Source organism: Mercenaria mercenaria, chromosome 8, assembly GCF_021730395.1.
Source record: "Mercenaria mercenaria strain notata chromosome 8, MADL_Memer_1, whole genome shotgun sequence".
Lineage (NCBI taxonomy): Eukaryota > Metazoa > Mollusca > Bivalvia > Venerida > Veneridae > Mercenaria > Mercenaria mercenaria.
The window spans coordinates 80,718,308-80,739,056 of record NC_069368.1 but is presented as its reverse complement, the minus strand read 5'-3'; the positions used below and the strand labels follow the sequence as shown (position 1 = coordinate 80,739,056).

The 20,749-nt window shown below is 37.6% G+C and overlaps 1 protein-coding gene across 3 annotated transcripts in view; it reads left to right on the top strand.

The window, feature by feature from the left end:
- The first annotated feature begins 3,987 nt into the window (after positions 1–3,987).
- The window catches only part of LOC123565991 (methionine aminopeptidase 1D, mitochondrial-like), a 29,226-nt gene continuing 12,464 nt past the window's right edge, over positions 3,988–20,749 (top strand). Inside the window, exons 1-4 of one of the 3 annotated variants that reach the window (XM_045359786.2) lie at positions 3,988–4,099; positions 10,281–10,455; positions 13,007–13,125; positions 19,178–19,369. In XM_045359786.2, the coding sequence (XP_045215721.2) occupies positions 10,287–10,455; positions 13,007–13,125; positions 19,178–19,369 (480 nt within the window). In that variant the 5' untranslated portion in view covers positions 3,988–4,099; positions 10,281–10,286. Of the gene's footprint in view, positions 4,100–4,172; positions 4,326–5,313; positions 5,451–10,280; positions 10,456–13,006; positions 13,126–19,177; positions 19,370–20,749 lie in introns of those variants that run through there. The other 2 variants (XM_045359785.2, XM_053550257.1) reach the window with 2 other exon arrangements.

The window sequence follows — 20,749 nt, the reverse complement described above, 5'->3', positions numbered from 1 at the left end:
GCGACGGTCTAGAAGGAAACCATTAACATGGGAGATTGAATACTGTTTTCTCCTTCGCATGCAACATATTTCATAGAAATTGGTTGAGAAATAAAAAACTTACATTGATTTGAAGATTTGAATCGACGACTTTTGTTGATTATTTCTTCTTTGCGGTATAGCGATATGACGTACAACGATCACGTGATTCGCCACCCTGTTATTTGGTGTAAGATTCTTACGTATATGCATGGTTCGTTGTATATCAGTTTCCAAATAATGAAATTTGATTTTACAGAAAGTTCAAACATTGAAACTTCGATTTCCATGAGTTCTTAAAGTATGTACAATTTTGGCATTGTGCTTTCAATAATTAAAAGACATGTACAAATTTCAAATTTAAGTGTCAAGTAATGTATATATTCCTGTACGGATCATCAAAAGTCCTTCACAAAGGAAAAACATGGGGGCTCTGTGGCCGAGTGGTTAAGGTCACTGACTTCGAGTAACTTTCCACTCACAGATGCGGGTTTGAGCCTCACTTGGGATGTTGAATTCTCCGTGTGAGGAAGCCATCCAGCTGGCTTACGGAACCAATGTGCCCGCCCGTGATGAAATAATGCACGGAGGGGCACCTGGGGTCTTCCTCCACCATCAAAGCTGGAAAGTCGCCTTATGACCTATAATTGTGTCGGTATATACGACGTTCAACCCAACAAAACAAAACAAGCAAAAGAAAAACATGGTGCGGCTTCCTGTGTCAAGGGGAGTTTTTCCGGATCCCACCAATGCAACGTGACTGGAGTCTGTCAATCTTTGATTATTATTTTTTTCAGACAATGTAAACATTTACAACTTATTAGATCTATTAACATTGTTTTTAAGAAACAAAAAATACGAAGAAAAATGAAACATGTGAACCTGGTCATTTAATTATATATGATGGAAAATACATGTGAATATGAAAAATAAGTATACAATTAAACAGTATTCTGTCAATATAAATAACCGAAGGTGAGAAGAAAACGCGCACCTTCTTTTTAGCATCAAAAGTATCATCATATTGCAATATTTAATAAAATTTTATAAAATTGCTTGCGATAACAATTACATTAAAACTTTAAATCATTTAGTCGAATAAAACATTCAAGTAACTAAAATCACAATGACCATAGCTTTCGCAGAAGCGGTGGTTCCAGAAACGTGGATGACCAGGTGAGTGTATTTCCGCGGTCATCGGTTAGTTTTCTGAAGGGTTTATCTTATTTTTCTCACTTTTGGCTGGAAACAACAAGTGACTCACTGAGACAGGAGCCCACTTATGTACTCTTCTAACCGCACAAACCGTGACTTGTTAAGTGCTATTCCTTGCCGATCTTAATGTAAACACTTCTGTACAATTTGATGAGGGACTTCTGATTTTGTAGAATTTTGATAAAAATGGTAACATTTTTGTGTGTGTAAAAAGGCCCCCTAAGTACGTTTGCATCATAGCGTAAGTGTGATTACGTTTGCATCATAGCGTAAGTGTGACACTATCAGACAACAACCATTTCCTTGTTATCGGTGAATTGTCACTGCAGGTATATAAAATAACCGACCAAATATGGTTGCAGCGCAGTGGGCGGTGGATACAACGGAAATTTATGGTTTGTCCGATTTTTTTTAATATCAGTCCTGGGCTTTCAACTTAAATAAACTGCACTTTTTTCCCCGGGATTTAATTTGGTTACGATCGTTACAATATTCTGACGAGTGTAACACAACGTTTAGGAAATGATTTAATAATTAATTGATCGCGGCCCGATGAGGCCCGATGAGGCCGCGATCATATTGAATAGGACAAGTATATGTGCGCTGGGGAAAATATTTCATGATGGACCTGTAAATTCTTTACTTGTGGGTGAAACAGGTCTCATAAGCGTAAATACGACTAGCTTCTACTGATTATAAAACATACCGTACGATTTGTTGTGAATTAACTGTTGTTGTACTTTTAGTAGTTTAACCGCCACCCTTGTTTAAGAGCAACATTTAAAAAACACGTTTTTTTTCATCCTCAAGTAATAAGTGAGTAGACTCGCCCAGTTTAATCAATCTAGACGCATAATCTAACTATACATAGAGCGCTTACTTCACCCGATTTACATTCGGAACATTTTCACGCGTTTCGGGCTTTATCGTATGTTTAACATGGGATTTTTGAACCGTCCAAAGATGTTGGAAATGTTTGTCTCATTGTTTATTTTTTTTTAATAAAAATGTTACTGCTTTCATTGTCTACCACTTTTTTTCCACCCTTGCCTGAAAAAACAGTAATGAGTTTGTACACTGTTCAGACAATTGAATTGTGCTCTGTTGAAATTTAACCAAACACAAGTTTACCTGCATAAACAGAAAGCTTGACATGTCACCATGCGCGGATCCGGGGGGGGGGGGGTCCGGGATCCGGACCCCCTCTGGAAAATCTTTAAAAAAGGAAAGAAGACAAGAAGGAAAGAAAATGTTTTTCGAAAAAGGCAACATTAGGACTGCATGTAAAGTATATGCGGCTGCTGCTACATGCGACCCCGACATAATTCATATTATTTATCTAAAAGAAACTAAGAATTTTACCTTCAAGAAAACTTGATTTTATCATTTTCCCAAATTTAACAGGTTAGTCCATAAAACTGTCCCAGAATGCAAAAAATGAAGTGCTAAGTTTCAAAATTTCCAGGGTGTGGGGGGTGGGGGGCAGGGGATCGGACCCCCTCTGAGAAAATTGGCTGTGTCCGTGCATGGTCACTATACCTGTCCAGTACTGGACATTATGGTAAACGCTTCTTCCCTGCACAAATGACAATTTCGCAACTTCTGTCCGGTTTGTACAAATTTCTGGCCGCGATAAACCATTTGACTTGTTCAAACCTTTTGATCACGATACTGCATGGTCAGTTGGTCACGCGGCATTATATATCGTATGAATATGACGGTATTTGGGTTCATCAAATTTTTGTTTTGCGATAATGCAATATATAGATCTATCATTCAAAGATACATTAACTGAGAGGAAGAAATCGCTTGCAGTCATTGATTTACCTCACAAAACGTTGGCTGCTTTACATAAACTCATGCATGACACTGCACATAATTATACAAACAAGAACGGAGAAAAATGATGAAATGATGGCTTAAAATTAGCATTTGAAGATTCAAATGTTGAACATGGATATTTTTTTTTGCACTTAGATCTAACATTCTGTTTTTATTATTTTTATTATGAAGTAAAATGTGTACATGCCCTTCTTATTGTACTAAGTATACAAAGATATCAGTATCTTCTACTAACATTAGTAACTGAGTTTGACAAGGCCTCTTTTCTCGGAAACCATGCTGCAATTCATAGAACATTTCGTTCTTTGTGAAGTGTTTTGTTATGCTAGAGGATACAATGTGTTCCAGGGTTTGACACAAGATACTGGTAAGAGAGATCAGGCGATAGTTGGCTGGGTCTGACCTAGAGCCTTTCTTAAAGATGGGAGCACATTTGCCATTTTCCATATATCTGGCAGAGTACTGGACTGCAGGGATTTTTGGAAGAGTTTTGTAAGGACGAGGGAGATCTCTCGGCTAATATTCTTTAACTAGTACGACCGGTCTTATTTGGTCGGGCCCTGCTTTATGGGGATTAAGGTTGTTGAGAAGTTCGTCGATACCTTGTGTTGAAATTTCAATATCAGGCATAGCATAGGTTTGTGTGGGCTGTACGTTTCTTTTCCGGGGATCTCTTTAACTGTATCTGCGATATCATCGTTTTTATAGAGCACAGAAGTCTGAAATTCTATCAATAAGACCCTAGAAGCTAGTCTACCTTTACAGAAAATACCCCCTATATATATATATAATATTATGGTTTAAAGTTGTCAATCACAAGCATATTATATGCCCTGATGTAAAACTATTATCTATTATCGGTTATTGGCAGGAGTATGGGGTTTTGACAGAGCACAGTTACTGCCCTTTAAGCAAATGCGCCATTTGCACAGAAGGTCGTTATCAGCAGTTACTTGTATTGGAACTTGTATTGGTCTTGTAGAATCTTCTTGAGTCCTGGAACTCGTCTTCTACGTCTATTAAAGTATTCTACCAAATTACTAGTACACTTCCGGTTAACAACACATATCTAACTAACTTATAAACACATGACTTTAAAGTTATTTAAGGAATTTATGGTTAATGTAAAGTGTTTGGACACCACCCCTCAGGTGAATTTTGATTTTGGAAATTTATTCTTCGAAGACCGTTTCTATTTATTATAAATACACTGAATTGTTTAGAGGAAGTAGGGAATACATTACACAAAGGTAAGCTTCTTTGAGAATAAGTATTTTGTCTAAAATTGCAGGTACTTCGACCGTCACGGTTCTATTTTGTAGAAAATATCAAACTTTTTTTTCGAAAGTATTTTTTCTTTAAATACGTTTTGTTTGTGTCTGTAACATAATTATCTAGGTACTCCTAGTATTGGAATACAGTTAACTTACATATTTTCTTAAATATAGGAGTATTTTGTCATTTTGACAGTTCTACTTTCACTTTCGTTTTGCAATTTTGGCAAATATTTGAAATGTAGATGTATTGTAGCAATTTTAACTCTGGGAGTACCTGGAGAAATATGTTAGGCACACAATAAGTAAATACCTAATGTCAAAATATTTTTGAAAAAGAAGTTTGATATTTTTTACAAAACCGAATGTGGACAAGCAAAGTACATGTCATAAAAGAGAAATATTATTGTACCGAGCAAAACAACCTCTCTTGAATGACATGTCTACTCCTTCTGAACGGTTTGGTATACAATGTATGCAAAACAAAGGCCTATGAGATCTCAAAACATGAAACAAAAATTTACTCGAGGGGCAGTCTCAAACACTTTACATGAACCTTAAAGGAGGTCAGCAACATTGTGCTAATTTAGTGTCAGGATATATACTGGCTAGAGTCCTACAACCGGACACTTTTGGAATATTTTTCACGATAACTCGGGAAATAGATGTATCTAGTGGTTGAAATTTCATGTGAATGTTGAGCGCAAATAACCAATCTGCGCTATTTACCAAACGCGCAGCGCATATAACAAATTTTTGTACGTTGGTTATATGCGCAACGATACCATTCGTTGCGCAGGATAAATTTAACCTGCGCATTTTACCAATTGCGCAGCGCAAATAACAAATGTAACGTTATATATCAGAAATTTGCATAACGTATTTGATAAATCATGCAGTTGGTCAATTTATTAATAAATATAGATGTCAAATGCTGAATATCTTGGTACTTAAATTATGTGTCATAAATTTGTTTCTACATCAGTAAATTCATGGCAGTCGGTCACCAGGTTTCAATACCTCCGATCTTATACAAGATGCAATAAAACCCAAACATGCGTGAAGGTGTGATTTCCTCCAGCTTGCACACGTCATCCTCTGGTATGTTTTAGGCTATTTTTACAATTTTCTACTTCACCCGAGCACACACTTAGCAAAATATCATTTTTATTATATTGAAATATCTTGAAATTTCACAATAATATTCTTTTTACCAATGGGAGCATATCTCTCAACATGTCTAAGGTAAAAGATGAAATAAAAAAGTCACAGAATTAAAAGAAAATTTTTAAAGATCTTATCTATATATTATTATTATTATTATTATTATTTTATAGTACAAAATCGATTGAATAAAGAGTAGGCCTAATTTTCATCAAAACGTAAACAAAATTTTATATTTTGTAGCTGCGCAAGATATGTGTTCGGTGCCCTGCGCTAAATCAAAATCTGGAAATTACTCTGATAACTTGAACATCTGTTATAAATCATATTAACTTTTACTTAGATTTACGATTACAGACTAAAATTATAGTTTTCTTTACAAATCTAAATTAATCTATAATGTTACACCTGTAACTTGCGTGGGAGGTCGGTCCTGCGCTAATAGCAAAATTTGAAATTACACTGTATTTCAAATATATTTCATTCATAAAACATACTATTTATGTAACTTTCAAATGAATACTGTAAAAAATGAATAAAAAAAGAGTGATTTCTGTCATAACGAGAACGAAATATTACATTTTTTATCTGTGCAAGATGTGTGTCTGCGCTAATAATAAATCTGGACTTCCATGAATTTACTGATGTTGAAGTAAATTTATGACACATTTTTAAAACCAAGATTTGCAATATCAGTCTGTAATTGTTAAATAATGTAAAAATTAGCATGGTTTATGGCAGTTATTCATATTATCAGAGTAATTTCCAGATTTTCTATTAGCGCAGGACACATCTTGCGCAGCAACAAAAATTCTTTCTTGTTCTGGCGAAAATTACTCTTGTGTACTACAAAACATTAAAAAATATCAATATGATCTGTAAGAAATGATCAATATTTATTCGAAATATCGATGTCATTTCAGGATTTGATATTAGCGCTGGATCGACATCCCGCACAGGCTACGGCGTTTAAAAGTTAAAAATTTTTTTTAAAAAATATAAAAAAAACTTGTGTTATTAAATATACTTTGGATATTTTGTATCATTTTAAAGTTTTTTAACACCTACAACAAATGACTCTTAATACCGTCGTCAACAGAAATTTTTAGTCCATAAACTACCAGGGACGTGATCATCTCATTAAATTACTGCATAAATACGCCTATTTAATTTAAAAAAATGTTTTTCTTGTTCTTTACAAATTAAGCACAGTCAATTCACACCTTTACGCGTGCCTGATCACCGTCAGTTTTAAAATTAAACAATTTTATGTAGGCCTGCAAGTCTAACCCCCTAATGATATTCAGTTTTATCGGGAGATATCATCCGTATGTTAAAACTCATTTACCAGTCGCGGAAGACAGTAACCCTGCGCATATATGAAATATATAAGGTTGTCCGATTTACAAATGGTTGGGCAGATAACAAATTGGTTATTTGGGCTGCGCGATTTACCAAATGCGCAGACTGGCTATGTGTGAGTAACAACAACAAAGCTAGGTTGTCCTCCTAACTAAAGAGCTAATTTGTTTACTTCTAAAACTAGGTCAAGTACTTCGAGGGCCGCACAAAGGGCCACCGAATCACGTTATTTTAAGGTGTAACAGTACGATGTTTCTGGACAGCGAGTTGTCACTTTATTGATTTTCAATTTACATTCATCATTGAATTAAACTTTATTTTCAACCAATGGAAAGTAGTCGTACAGTGTCTGAGCCCAAGAATTGTACGAATTACCTCTCTTGAATCTATAAATTTGATCGTATCTCTCCCAACCAAATCTTTTAAAATTTCACTTTTCGAAGTGAATATTTCGATATGAAAATGTGTTTTAGGGTGTGTAAAAGTCATGCACTAAATTATCAAAGCTATATTTCCCCGATATAAGTGTTAACTAAACGTCTCGTCTGCTTACCTCAAATTTGCATGAGACCTTTAGATTTAATGACGGGACCTCACGGAAATACTGCGCATGCGCATTGCACCATTTCCGACTTCCCCCGACATGTAAACATGCTTTGTGAGTGCAGACGAAATGAAATGTAGCATTTCTTGTAAAATACTTAAATTAAATGTTGTAACTTTGCCCTATTGTTGAAAATCAAGCATCCATTTGATAATAAACAGATTATTATTTAACAAGATTAAAGACCAAAAAAAGCTTTTACAGGACTGTCCGGTTTGGTGGTCATCCGGATTTGGTGGTCGTTAGCCAGTACAGTACTGTACTGGTTTGGAACCAGTAGCCGGACAGATTTTAATATTGGAAGTGTCTAGGCATCTGGTAAACCCGGACGCCTAGCCTGCGTTCTAGTCGTCCGGTAACCGGAAGACTAGCATTTCCCCTGACGATTTTCTAGTCGTCTGGTAATCGATTTTTCAGTGAATAAGCAGTTTACATGAGGATTGACCACATTTTGATTAAAATGCTGCCCTGTGAGACTGAAGAATGTAAGTTCCAGTGACTAACTTTAATGGAAGTGTCTTCCAGTTCTGGTTTTTATGTGGAATCCGGTTTAATATGTGACCGCAAGGTCACAGTGACCCGGAACAGTTAAACCGTTTCTGGACTATAACTTGAAAAGCTTGGGCCTAGGGTAACGAAACTTAATGGGAAGATTAATCATTACCAGTAGATGACCTCATTTTTATGCTCCCAGCATAAAGCGGGAGGCATATAGTGATTGTCCTGTCCGTTCGTCTGTACGAGGTTAACCAAATGGGACTGTTTCGTCTAGCATCAATACCCCTAACTAGAATGACTTGATACTAATGCAGATGTAACCTGTGACCATTCCTCACCTTCAGACATCACCTGACCCCAGTTTGACCTTATCTTCACTTGAACTTGACCTTGTTTTGGACTTAGGTTGCTTTGTATCGACAAGGATGCCACCGGGGGCATCAAGCGTTTATTGAACGCAGCTCCTTGTTTTTTCTTTAGTATTTAAGGCATGTATAAGATGTTGAATTTGTTTTACTGCTTGAGTAAGTAAACAACAGTGACTACCGGAAATCGCTGTTAAAATTTCCCATTCAGTATGCCTTGAACCCGAGTGAGAGCTAATTATAAATAAAAAATGTACCAAAAAAAATGTAATAATGACAACTTTATGACAACTAATCATAACTTTTACCAGCAATTAACTTATAATATACACTGGTAATACAGTACATAATAGTACATGTATATTGATTACCAAACCTCTAGATTCATTATAGGAAGCATCTAGGAGTACTAATCTGTACCTCAAGAAATCTGATTTTGAAAGTTTGGATCTGGACCTCCTTTTCCAAGATAATTATTTACATCTTACATTTTGTTGAAAATGAAATATCAGATACGATTTTGACACTTCAGGAATACTCTAGTATTACTTGTACCCTCCTGTACATTACTTCTTTTTAAGTTTTTCACACAGATATGCACCTTCATGTAATACTTGAAAAGAGGTCATGGCAGTATTCTTAGATACCAGTACTTGAGATAGGTCCAAACATTTTTTAACAGCTATAATTTTGGGCGAGGCACTTTATTATGATTGCCTCAGTAAATGAGTACTAGCAAATTGCTGGTGGTAAAGTATGATTGGTCTTACACTGGGCCATTCAAAAGCTTCACAGAGCTTATGTTCATTGTTTCACAAAGCGACGGTAAATAAAATTTACCTTTACCTTTACTAAACCAATGGTAAACTACTTTACATGGTAAATACACACCGCGGAATTCCCTATACATTTTCAACCAATCATAAGCTATGATAGTTGCTATACTCTGAGCTGAAACAAGACCTATAATAACTGATTTATGAAAATTTTGTGGTATCAGAAACTAGCCTTACTCATTTGGCCTGGATGGCTTATTTTATGCTCTGATACTTTATAGTTGCCATCCCTCTAAGCCGGGACGGGACGGGACGGGACAGTGACAGTCAAAAGTTGTCATGCTGTCACCTAAGCATCCTATTATTCGGACTAGTCAGAAACAGGGCCCTTACAGTGAGTTTTGAATTTTTGTGATATCAGAAACAAGATTTGGGAATCTTTGGGATATCAGAAACAAGATTTGGGAATCTATGATATCAGAAACAAGATTTGGGAAACTTTGGGATATCAGGAACAATATAAGGGAATCTTCTGGATATCAGAAACAAGATTTGGGAATCTTTGGGATATCAGAAACAAGATTTGGGAATATGTGATATCAGAAACAAGAATTGGGAAACGTTGGGATATCAGAAACAAGATTTGGGAATCTTTTGGATATCAGAAACAAGACCCAATGGCCATACAGATTTGGGAAGTTTCCAGAATATCTGGAACAAGATCCATTGTTATGATATCAGAAACAAGACCTGGGAATTTTTGTGATCAGTACTTATTACAGAGCTGTGACATCCTTCCCCAGTTTGGGAATATTTCTTTGTTATTTGGAAAAACTGCTTCTCAATTTGCTGGTGTTCAGATTTTGAATATTTGTCGAAAATGGATAGAAAATACATCATTTTTCAGTTAGTTTATACTAATTTGTTTTAGCTCGATTGTGATGGAAGCTTCAAGCTTATTGAAACCACTCTTGAATCCGCTTCCTGGAAAAACCAGTACTGGTGTCATATGAGAAGTCATGGTCGTGACACCAGTGGGGCTCGAACCCACGGCCCCTAGATTGAGCGGCCAACACCTTATCCACTAGACCACCGCTCCCATTTTCCTGTTTAAAATATGATCAGGAGACAGACTGCTTTAGAAACTTTGTTTTGTTTTCAGACCACTATGAGGCTTACAGTACAGAAGTTTGTGTTTGGCCAGATAAAGACAACAGTATTGAGAGCTCTTGGCAGACAGCTAAGCACACCTAGTTACAGTATTGTGCAGCCAGGGGTTGTAGGTCCTCCTAGGTCCATACCAGATTATATCAGTAAACCTCCTTATGCTTTAACAGGTAAGTTGTTCTACTGAAACTTGTAGTACTGGAAAGAGGGTAATATTTATAATGGTTTTAAACAGAATGACTCATAACTTGATAAGTCACAACTCACATGAATGTTTCATCACCGTAGTCTGTAAAAGTGTGTCCAATTACATAGAGTAAATTCTTCAAATGTAATCTTGGGGTCTGTGAAAGCATACAGGTAACAAATACGTCTGTTATTAGTAAGAGGACTTTCTCCATCTTTTGACTTTTATTACCGTACCAGTTGTTAACATTTAATATCATCAGCATCATTTTTGGAACCAATACGTACTACACTGATGTTCCAAGCCTCTGAGCCGACAGATCTATAGGAAAATCTCAGGTCTGAAAATAAACATGGCCTAATATACGTCACTGTCAGTTTGTAACTAGATACTTGAATTTCTTAATCTCTTAATATGCAAATCACAGGGCTTTTCATCAGGAAATTGGGAAGAGGCCCTGGCCTTTCAAATTGGGAAATTCATATGCAATAACTGCTCATTTTGGGAAAAGAGCATTTTATTGAAACAGGGCCTTTTTTCATTCTGCAAAAGAGGCCTTTTTTCATTCTGCAAAAGAGGAATGTAACAGAGGACACAATTTGGTGGTTTCCTAATCATAAATGAGCTCATTGCTTCCTATCTGTGAAATATAATTGACAAAAAAAAAAAAATTACATTTTGGAAGTTCCTCTGCCACAGTTGGGAAAACTTGACCTTATTTTCAATTGGGAAGTGGCCGAATATCGGCCTCTGTTATATAAGGATGAAAAGCCCTGGATCATGTATGATTACCAGATTGGAAGCACAAAAACTACTGTTATTCTGCAAACTCCATAATGCACAGCTGACCATAGTTACCTTTTTAGCTCACCAGAGCCAAAGGCTCAGGGTGAGCTATTCTGATCAGTCACCATCCGGCGTCCGTAAACTTTTACTTTAAACAACATCTCCTCATAAACCGCTAGGCCAATTTCCTCCAAACTTCACAGGAATGTCCTCTGGGTGAAGCTCTACAAAAATTATTCAAAGAATTGAATTCCATGCAGAACTCTGGTTGCCATGGCAACAGAAAGGAAAAACTTTAAAAATCTTCTCAAAAACTAGAAGCCCTAGAGCTTAGATATTTGGTGTGAAGCATTGCCTAATGGACCTCTACCAAATTTATTCAAATCATGACCCCAGGGTCAAAATTGACCCCGCCCCAGGGGTCACTTGATTTTACATAGGAAAATCTTCAAAATTTTCTAGAAATAAACCAGAAGGCCTAGAGCTTAGATATTTCACGTGTAGCATTGCCTAATGGACCTCTACTAAAATTATTCAAATCATGACCCCGGGGTCTAAATTGACCCCGCCTGAGGGGTCACTTGATTTTACATAGGAAAATCTTCAAAAATTTTCTAGAAATAAACCAGAAGGCCTAGAGCTTAGATATTTCATGTTTAGCATTGCCTAATGGACCTCTACAAAATTTGTTCAAATCATGACCCCCCGGGTCAAATTGACCCCGCCCCATGGGGTCACTTGATTGTACATAGGAAAATCTTCAAAATTTTCTAAAAATAAACCAGAAGGCCTAGATCTTAGATATTTGATGTGTAGCATTGCCTAGTGGACCTCTACAAAATTTTTTCAAATCATGACTCCGCACCAGCGGTCACTTGATTTTACATAGGAAAATCTTCAAAAATTTTCTAAAAATAAACCAGAAGGCCTAGAGCTTAGATATTTGACATGTTAGCATTGCCTAGTGGACCTTACAAAATTTGTTCAAATCATGACCCCCGGGTCAAAATTGACCCCGCCAGGGGTCACTTGATTTTACATAGGAAAATCTTCAAAATTTTCTAAAAAATAAACCAGAAGGCCTAGAGCTTAGATATTTGACATGTAGCATTGCCTAGTGGACCTCTACAAAATTTGTTCAAATCATGACCCCCGGGTCAAATTGACCCCGCCCCATGGGGTTACTTGATTGTACATAGGAAAATCTTCAAAATTTTCTAAAAATAAACCAGAAGGCCTAGAGCTTAGATATTTGACATGTAGCATTGCCTAGTGGACCTCTACAAAAGTTGTTCAAATCTTGACCCCTTGGGTCAAATTGACCAAGCCCCAGGGGTTACTTGATTGTACATAGGGAAATTTTCATAAATTTGCTAAAAATAAACCAGAAGGCCTAGGTCTTAGATATTTGATATGTTACATTTCCTAGTAGACTTCTACAAACTTTGTTCAAATCATGACCCCCGGGGTAAAATTTGCCCCGCCCCAGGGGTTACTTGATTGTACATAGGAAAATCTTCCAAAAAATTTCCAAAAATCATCAGTTTGACATTTGAAGCATGTAGCTCATATTACTCTGGTGAGCGATTCAGGGTCAACATGACCCTCTTGTTAAGGAATATATAATCTAAGTCACCATAATCATAAATAAACATGAAAACATTTACTGTAAGTAAATATTTGCCATATACGGATGAGGCATTTTTCATTTTCTTCAGTATTATAGCATTCACTCTAAACTTCTACAGGTGTTGTACCTCCTAGTCCATCAGCCCCAGAGATCAAAACAGAAGAACAGATTGAAGGTGTATGGAATTCCTGTAAACTAGCTAGATATGTACTGGATGTTGTCGCAAAGTCAATAAAGGTTTGCTTTTGTTAATACAGTTGAACTGTATATAATAATAACCAAACTGGGAAGAGTAAAGATATTACCCCAATTTACAGGCAATCTTGCCTTTGCGCCCAGTGCAGACGAAGGGATTTGCAGGCAGATCATGGTCTGCACTGTTCGCTTTTCAGCAAGTAAATTTTCAGTGAATACCCCTTTGAATAATAAACAGTATAGCCCAAATTGAATGATAGACCAGTCCATTTTAGAAATTTAGCAGGGTAAGGGCTAAGATACACAGATAATGTTCATATGTTTCTGGAGTAACTTGGTGTTTTACACTTTTTCCTGTATTGGATACTAGTAAACAAAAAAGCAAGGGTATGATTGTTTCCATAATGTAGAATGAGTAGAAACTAGGTGAGGCATGACCATTAAATGGGGCCAAAAGATGCATTATGGAATGAAAAACAGTGGCCATTTTTGGTCAGTAGGCAATCACATCCCTGAGACAGGTGTCTGTAAAAGTTACGAGTCATAAAGCTTTACCTATAGACTGTATGGCTGTTTCAACACATCTAATTACCAGTACCTGTAAAAAAATTTATTGTAGAATCAAGGCTTTACATGAAATCTATATCAAGGGGCATAGATGTAAATGTGTTTAATTAAACACACTGCAAACACAGAAGTAATTATATTGGCTCTAATTTATGCGGTTTGTTTAATTACCTCGCCTGAGCCGAAGGCTCAAGGTGAGCTTTTGTGACTGCTCAATGTCCATCATGCATCGTGTGTCAACAATTTCTAAAAAAGTCTTCTTCTTCAAAACCACTTGGCAGATTTATACCAAACTTAACAGGAATCATTCTTGGGTGGCCCCCTTTCAAAATTGCCCAAAGAATTGAAATCCATGCAGAACTCTGGTTGCCATGGCAACCGAAAGGAAAAACTTTAAAAATCCTCTTGTCCAAAACTGCAAGGCGTAGAGCCTTGATGTTTGGTATGTGACATCATCTAATGGTCTTCTGTGAAAATTTCTCAAATTATGCCCCTGGGGTGAAAAGAGGCCCCGCCCCAGGGTCCCAAGTTTTATATATGGACCATATTGTAAATTGGCTTAGCCAAATATGTTATCCACTATAAATAAAGTTGTTATTATGTCTCCCCCAGGGGACATATTGTTTTTACCCTGTCCGTCCGTCCATACGTCACACTTCATTTCCGAGCAATAACTGGAGAACCATTTGACCTAGAACCTTCAAACTTCATAGGGTTGTAGGGCTGCTGGAGTAGACGACCCCTATTGTTTTTGGGGTCACTCCGTCAAAGGTCAAGGTCACAGGGGCCTGAACATTGAGAACCATTTCCGATCAATAACTAGAGAACCACTTGACCAAGAATGTTGAAACTTCATAGGATGATTGGCCATGAAGAGTAGATGACCCCTATTTATTTTGGGGTCACTCTGTCAAAGGTCAAGGTCACAGGGGCCTGAACATTGAAAATCATTTCCGATCAATAACTAGAGAACCACTTGACCCAGAATGTTGAAACTTCCTAGGATGATTGGCCATGAAGAGTAGATGACCCCTATTGATTTTGGGGTCACTCCGTCAAAGGTCAAGGTCACAGGGGCCTGAACATTGAAAACCATTTCCGATCAAAAACTAGAGAACCACTTGACCCAGAATGTTGCAACTTCATAGGATGATTGGTCATGAAGAGTAGATGACCGCTATTGATTTTGGGGTCACTCCATCAAAGGTCAAGGTCACAGGGGCCTGAACATGGAAAACCATTTCCTATCAATAACTAGAGAACCACTTGACGCAGAATGTTGAAACTTCATAGGATGATTGTACATGCAAAATAGATGACCCCTATCGATTTTGGGGTCACTCCATTAAAGGTCAAGGACACAGGGGCCTGAACATTGAAAACCATTTCCGGTCAGTAACTTGAGAACCACTTGACCAAGAATGATGAAACTTCATAGGATGATTGGTCATGCAGAGTAGATGACCCCTAACGATTTTAGGGTCACTCTGTTAAAGGTCAAGGTCACAGGGGCCTGAACATGGAAAACCATTTCCAATCAATAACTTGAGAACCTCTCGACCCAGAATGTTGAAACTTCATAGGATGATTGTTCATGCAGAGTAAATGACCCCTATTGTTTTTAGGGTCACTCCGTTAAAGGTCAGGGTCACAGAGGCCTGAACATTGATAACCAGTTCCGATCAATAACTTGAGAACCACTTGACCCAGAATGTTCAAACTTCATAGGATGATTGAACATGCAGAGTAGGTGACCCCTATTGATTTTGGGGTCAGTCTATTAAAGGTCAAGGTCACAGTGGCCTGTTCATGTAAAATCATTTTTTGGAAATAACTTGAGAACCACTTGACCTACAATGTTGAAACTTAATAGGATGATTGGACATGCAGAGTAATGAATCCCTATTTATTTTGAGGTCACTTGATCAAAGTCAAGTTCACAGGAGCCTGAACATGACTTGAGAACCACTAGGCCAAGAGTGTGAAATTTAGGGATGACTGGACCAAGCCAAGTAGATGATCCTATTGCGCCAACCATCATGTCTCTTGACTTTCGCTCCTGACCCCTATTGACTTCTTGCCTATAGGACTTTGCATTGGGGGAGACTTGCGCTTTTTTACAAAAGCATTTTCTACTTATTATTATTATTATTATTATTATTATTATTATATAGACTTATATAGGAAGAAATCTTCTTGTCTGAAACCACAAAACCTAGGCCTTTGATATTTGGTATGCAGCATTGCCTTGTGGTCCTCTACCAATATTGTTCAAATTATTACCCTTGGGTGAAAAGAGGCCCCGACCCGGGGGGCCCAAGTTTTACATAGACTTACATAGGAAAAACGTCTGAAACTGCAAGGCCTAGGCTTTTGATATTTGGTATTTTGCATTGCCTAGTGGTCCTTTAACAAGATTATTCAAATTATGCCCCTGAGTTGAAAAGAGGCCCCACCCAGGGAGTCCTAAGTTTTACGTAGACTTATATAGGAAAAAACTTAAAAATCTTCTTGCCTGACACTGCAATGCCTAAGCTTTTGATATTTGGTATGTAGCATTGCCTAGTGGTTCTCTACTGAAATTGTTAAAATTATGCCCCTGTAGTGAAAAGAGGTCCTGACCTGAGGGTTCCAAGTTTAAATAGACTTATATAGGAAAAATCTTTAAAAATCTTCTTGACTGAAAGTTCAAGGCCTAGGCCTTTGATATTTGGTATGTAGCATTGTGTAGTGGACTTCTAACAATATTTTTCAAATTATGCCCCTGCGGTGAAAAGAGGCCTCGCCCTGGGGGTCACTTGTTATATAATATGGGTTATATAGGAAAAAACACTTCAAAAATTATCAGATCATATTTCCTAGACTGTTTATTTATAAAAGGTAAAAGGTAAAGGTCTTGTTTATTATAGTATCACCCCTATTGAAAGGGCCAGCCAATTTGACTTATGAGACACCTTTATTGTGCGTACCAATTACCTCCCAACACCTACCACTATGCCAGGCGCCAGGCGGATAGAAGTTGGTAGCCATTCATTTAACTAGCTCGCGGCTCACGAACCGGCCTTTTCGGAATGAGTCCCATGACAAACATCCCCCGGACGAACTCTTCCCATATGGGGCTCAAACCTTCGACCTCCCGATCCCGAGGCGGACGCCTTAACCACTGGGCCAGATGACCCCAAGTGATTAGGGGTCACCTAACTGTGACCTTGACCTATTTTCTTGTTTTTAGCTCACCTGAAGCACAAAGTGCTTATGGTGAGGTATTGTGATCACGCTGTGTCTGTCGTCCGTGCGTCAAGTTGTCCGTTGTGAACATTTGTGTTTAAACGACATCTCCTCCAAAACCACTGAATGGATTTTTATGAAACTTGGCCATGCTGTTCCTTGGGTGGTCCTGTACCAAAGTTGTTCAAACGGTTCCGCTTTGTGACATATAGGGGCTGCCAGAACTAAAAATAGAAAAAACTTCTAACAATGGTCAGATTTGAAATAATTTCACACAAATGGTCCTTATGCTACCTTCTACCAAGATTGTTCAAATTATACCAAAAAAACATGGCCGCAAGAGGGTGTGGTCACTTTTCCCTATATGTATATAGAGGAAACTTTAAAAATCTTTTTGTATGAAACTGCTTGTCCGATTTAGGAATAATTTTACACAAATGGTCCTTGTTTGACCCTCTACCAAGATTGTTCAAATTATTTTGATTTGTCAAAAACATGGCCGCCAGAGGGCGTGGTCACTTTTCCCTTGTATATGTATATAGTGGAAACTTTAACAGTCTTCTTGTGTGAAACTGCTGGCCTGATTTTAAAATGATTTTACACAAATAGTCCTTGTGTGACCCTCTGCTAAGATTTTATGCCCCCGGCATCTACTGATGCGGGAGGCATATAGTGATCGTCCTGTCTGTCTGTCCGTCCATCCGTCCGTTCGTTCGTTCGTCCGTCCATACGAGGTTAACCAAATGGGACCGTTTAGTCTAGCATCAATACCCCTTACTAGAATGACTTGATACTAATGCAGATGTAACCTGTGACCATTCCTCATCTTCAGACATCACCTGACCTCAGTTTGACCTTGACCTTGACCTCATTTTGGACTTAGGTTGCTTTATATGGGCCATCTCTTGGTTAACCAAATGGGACCGTTTCGTCTAGCATCAATACCCATTACTAGAATGACTTGATACTAATGCAGATGTAACCTGTGACCATTCCTCATCCTCAGACATCACCTGACCTCAGTTTGACCTTGACCTTGACCTCATTTTGGACTTAGGTTGCTTTATATGGGCCATCTCTTGGTTAACCAAATGGGACCGTTTCGTCTAGCATCAATACCTCTTACTAGAATGACTTGATACTAATGCAGATGTAACCTGTGACCATTCCTTATCTTCAGACATCACCTGACCTCAGTTTGACCTTGACCTCATTTTGGACTTAGGTTGCTTTGTATCGACAAGGATGCCACCGGGGGCATCAAGCGTTTATTGAACGCAGCTCCTTGTTCAAATTATTTTGATTCGTCAAAAAACATGGCCGCCAGAGGGCATGGTCACTTTTCCCTATATGTATATACTATATAGGGGAAACATTAAAAATCTTTTTTATGTGAAACTGCAGGCCCGATTTTAAAATAATTTTGCACAAATGGTTCTTGTGTGATCCTCTACCAAGATTTTTCAAATTTTTCTGATTTGCTAAAAAACATGGCTGCCAGGGGGTGTGGTCACTTTTCTTCTCTGAATCAATAATAGCTAGAGCCTTGATATTTCGCGTGCGATATCAGATTTGTAATGTCTACCATAATTGTTCAAATTATTGCCCAAGGTTCAAAAGTGTGTGTGACATGTATATATAATATAGAAGAAACCTAACTCTGTACTTGTACAAACACACTTGAAGCCTTGTACACAGGTGAGCGATATAAGGCCATCATGGCCCTCTTGTTTAAGATACAGCCTTGAAATTTGGATGACATGTACAGTTTTGCACACCGATCTTAAAACTGACCTACTTTCTTAATAATTTAGCATCCGTTTGACATTTGAAACATGTTCACACAACTTAGAAAAGATTTCAGTGCTTACTTACATTAAACTTTCTTACCTGATCTCTTGCACTTGTCAATGTAGCTCACATTTCTCAGGTGAGCAATCCAGGGTCATCATGACCTTCTTGTTCTTCTTAAGATTATACTATCCTATAGCTATGGAAAACACAGAACATGCCTGGTTTTTGTTTATATGACCATTTCCATTTGATATGTTGGGGAAGGTCGTGTTATGACAAGATTTTTTTGTTTTGCTTTATACTGATGGCTAATATTTATGAGAGGATTAATGTCCGCAAGGTAAGGTACCTAGCGAATTTAGCAAAATTTAACCCTTGCAAAAATTCCCGCTTTTACAGTAAATGAATTCACAGATGTGTCATTGTTGAATGAGGGAATGTATTCAGGCAAACCTAATCTTTGTATGATATTTTACATAAGTAATATGTACATGTTCAATTTCAGGTTGGTATGACAACAGATGAAATAGACAGAATTGTACATGAAGAATGTATAGCAAACAATGCCTACCCTTCACCGTTACTGTATAAAGATTTTCCAAAGTCTGTTTGTACCTCAGTAAACAATGTCCACTGCCATGGTATCCCCGACGACAGGCCGCTGGAGGACGGAGATATTCTTAATGTTGATGTCAGTGTAAGTGCCATCTTTTAGTTTTTGTTCCATTTGAATGTTGAATTTGGAGTTTGAATTTGAATTAATGGAGTAAAAATATTCTTGCCTACTTAGCAGGGAAAGAAAAAGATATCCTGGTAATAGATCATCTTAAATTTCTCTAGGGAAAAGACGAGCTGTACACACACATTGTGACATCATAATTATGACAAAATCTGCATGCGTGGTTTTATTGTCAAGCCTGTATCAGTGTGTCCATCTGTCGTGCCTGCGTGCATCCATCCAATTTTGTCCGGACCATAACTTTGACATGCATGTACCAATCTTGTTTATGTTTGGCTTGAATATTTACCTCAATGAGAAGGAATGTCATGTGCAAACCCCATGTTCCTATCTCAAAGGTCAAGGTCACAGTTGGAGGTCAAAGGTCAAATTGAAGTTTGTCCGGAGCATTTCTTCTTCATGCATGGTGGAATTTTGATGTAACTTGGCATGAATGTTCACCATTATGAGATGGAGTGTCATGCACAAGAACCAGGTCCCTAGGTCTAAGGTCAAGGTCACACTTTGAGGCCAAAGGTGCTGGCGGGCTTGACATTCTGCTCGTGGGCATGGAGAATGTATATCTAGTAATTCACTACATCTTTCAAAATTTGCAATGTTGGCCAAGATAAATAATCTTACCTGTGTGCGTGTATCAGATCCTTGTAGTGTTTGTCACATAGTTAGACAGTGTTCTTGGATTTCTTATTTATATTGATTTATCCACAGTGACAAAAGTGGACATGTACCTATTAATTTAAGATTTTTTTTTTTTTTTGACAAAGAACATTTGTACAAAAACTTGAGAGTTTTCCCTGTTGCAGTTTTCATATGATTGTGCATTGTAACAGTAAATATAGGTGAAAATCATGTTTTTTTTTCAATTAAATATCCAGTCTTCTATCTATGAAGGGGGTTGCTGTATGAATAAAATTGTCTTTCGATACACCAATGAAACTGGACATAGTGTATGATCACCTGCATTTGTAAGGGGGGTTGGTGGAGGGCATCAGCTAAAGATGTCTGCTGTCCACCTTGAGCAGTTTTTATCCTATGGTCACCAAACTTTTTGGATGTAACATCTTAACCAAATTTGAAAATCAACTGGATTCCCTAGTGGTTCTGGAGTTAAGGCCCTTTAATTACAAAAAATTGGGAAAATGACAGTGTCCTCCTCAAACTTAAGAAGATCATACCTAGTAGTAAATTGACAACAAGCTTGCTGGAGTAAGAAGAGTATGTTAAAGTCAAAAGTAATCTGCTGTGAGAGATGTGTATTTTGACAGTTTGACACTCATGTTTATGATAGAAGTAATTGTTACAATATTAAGAAGAAAATTCTGCTTTTTTAGCCCACCA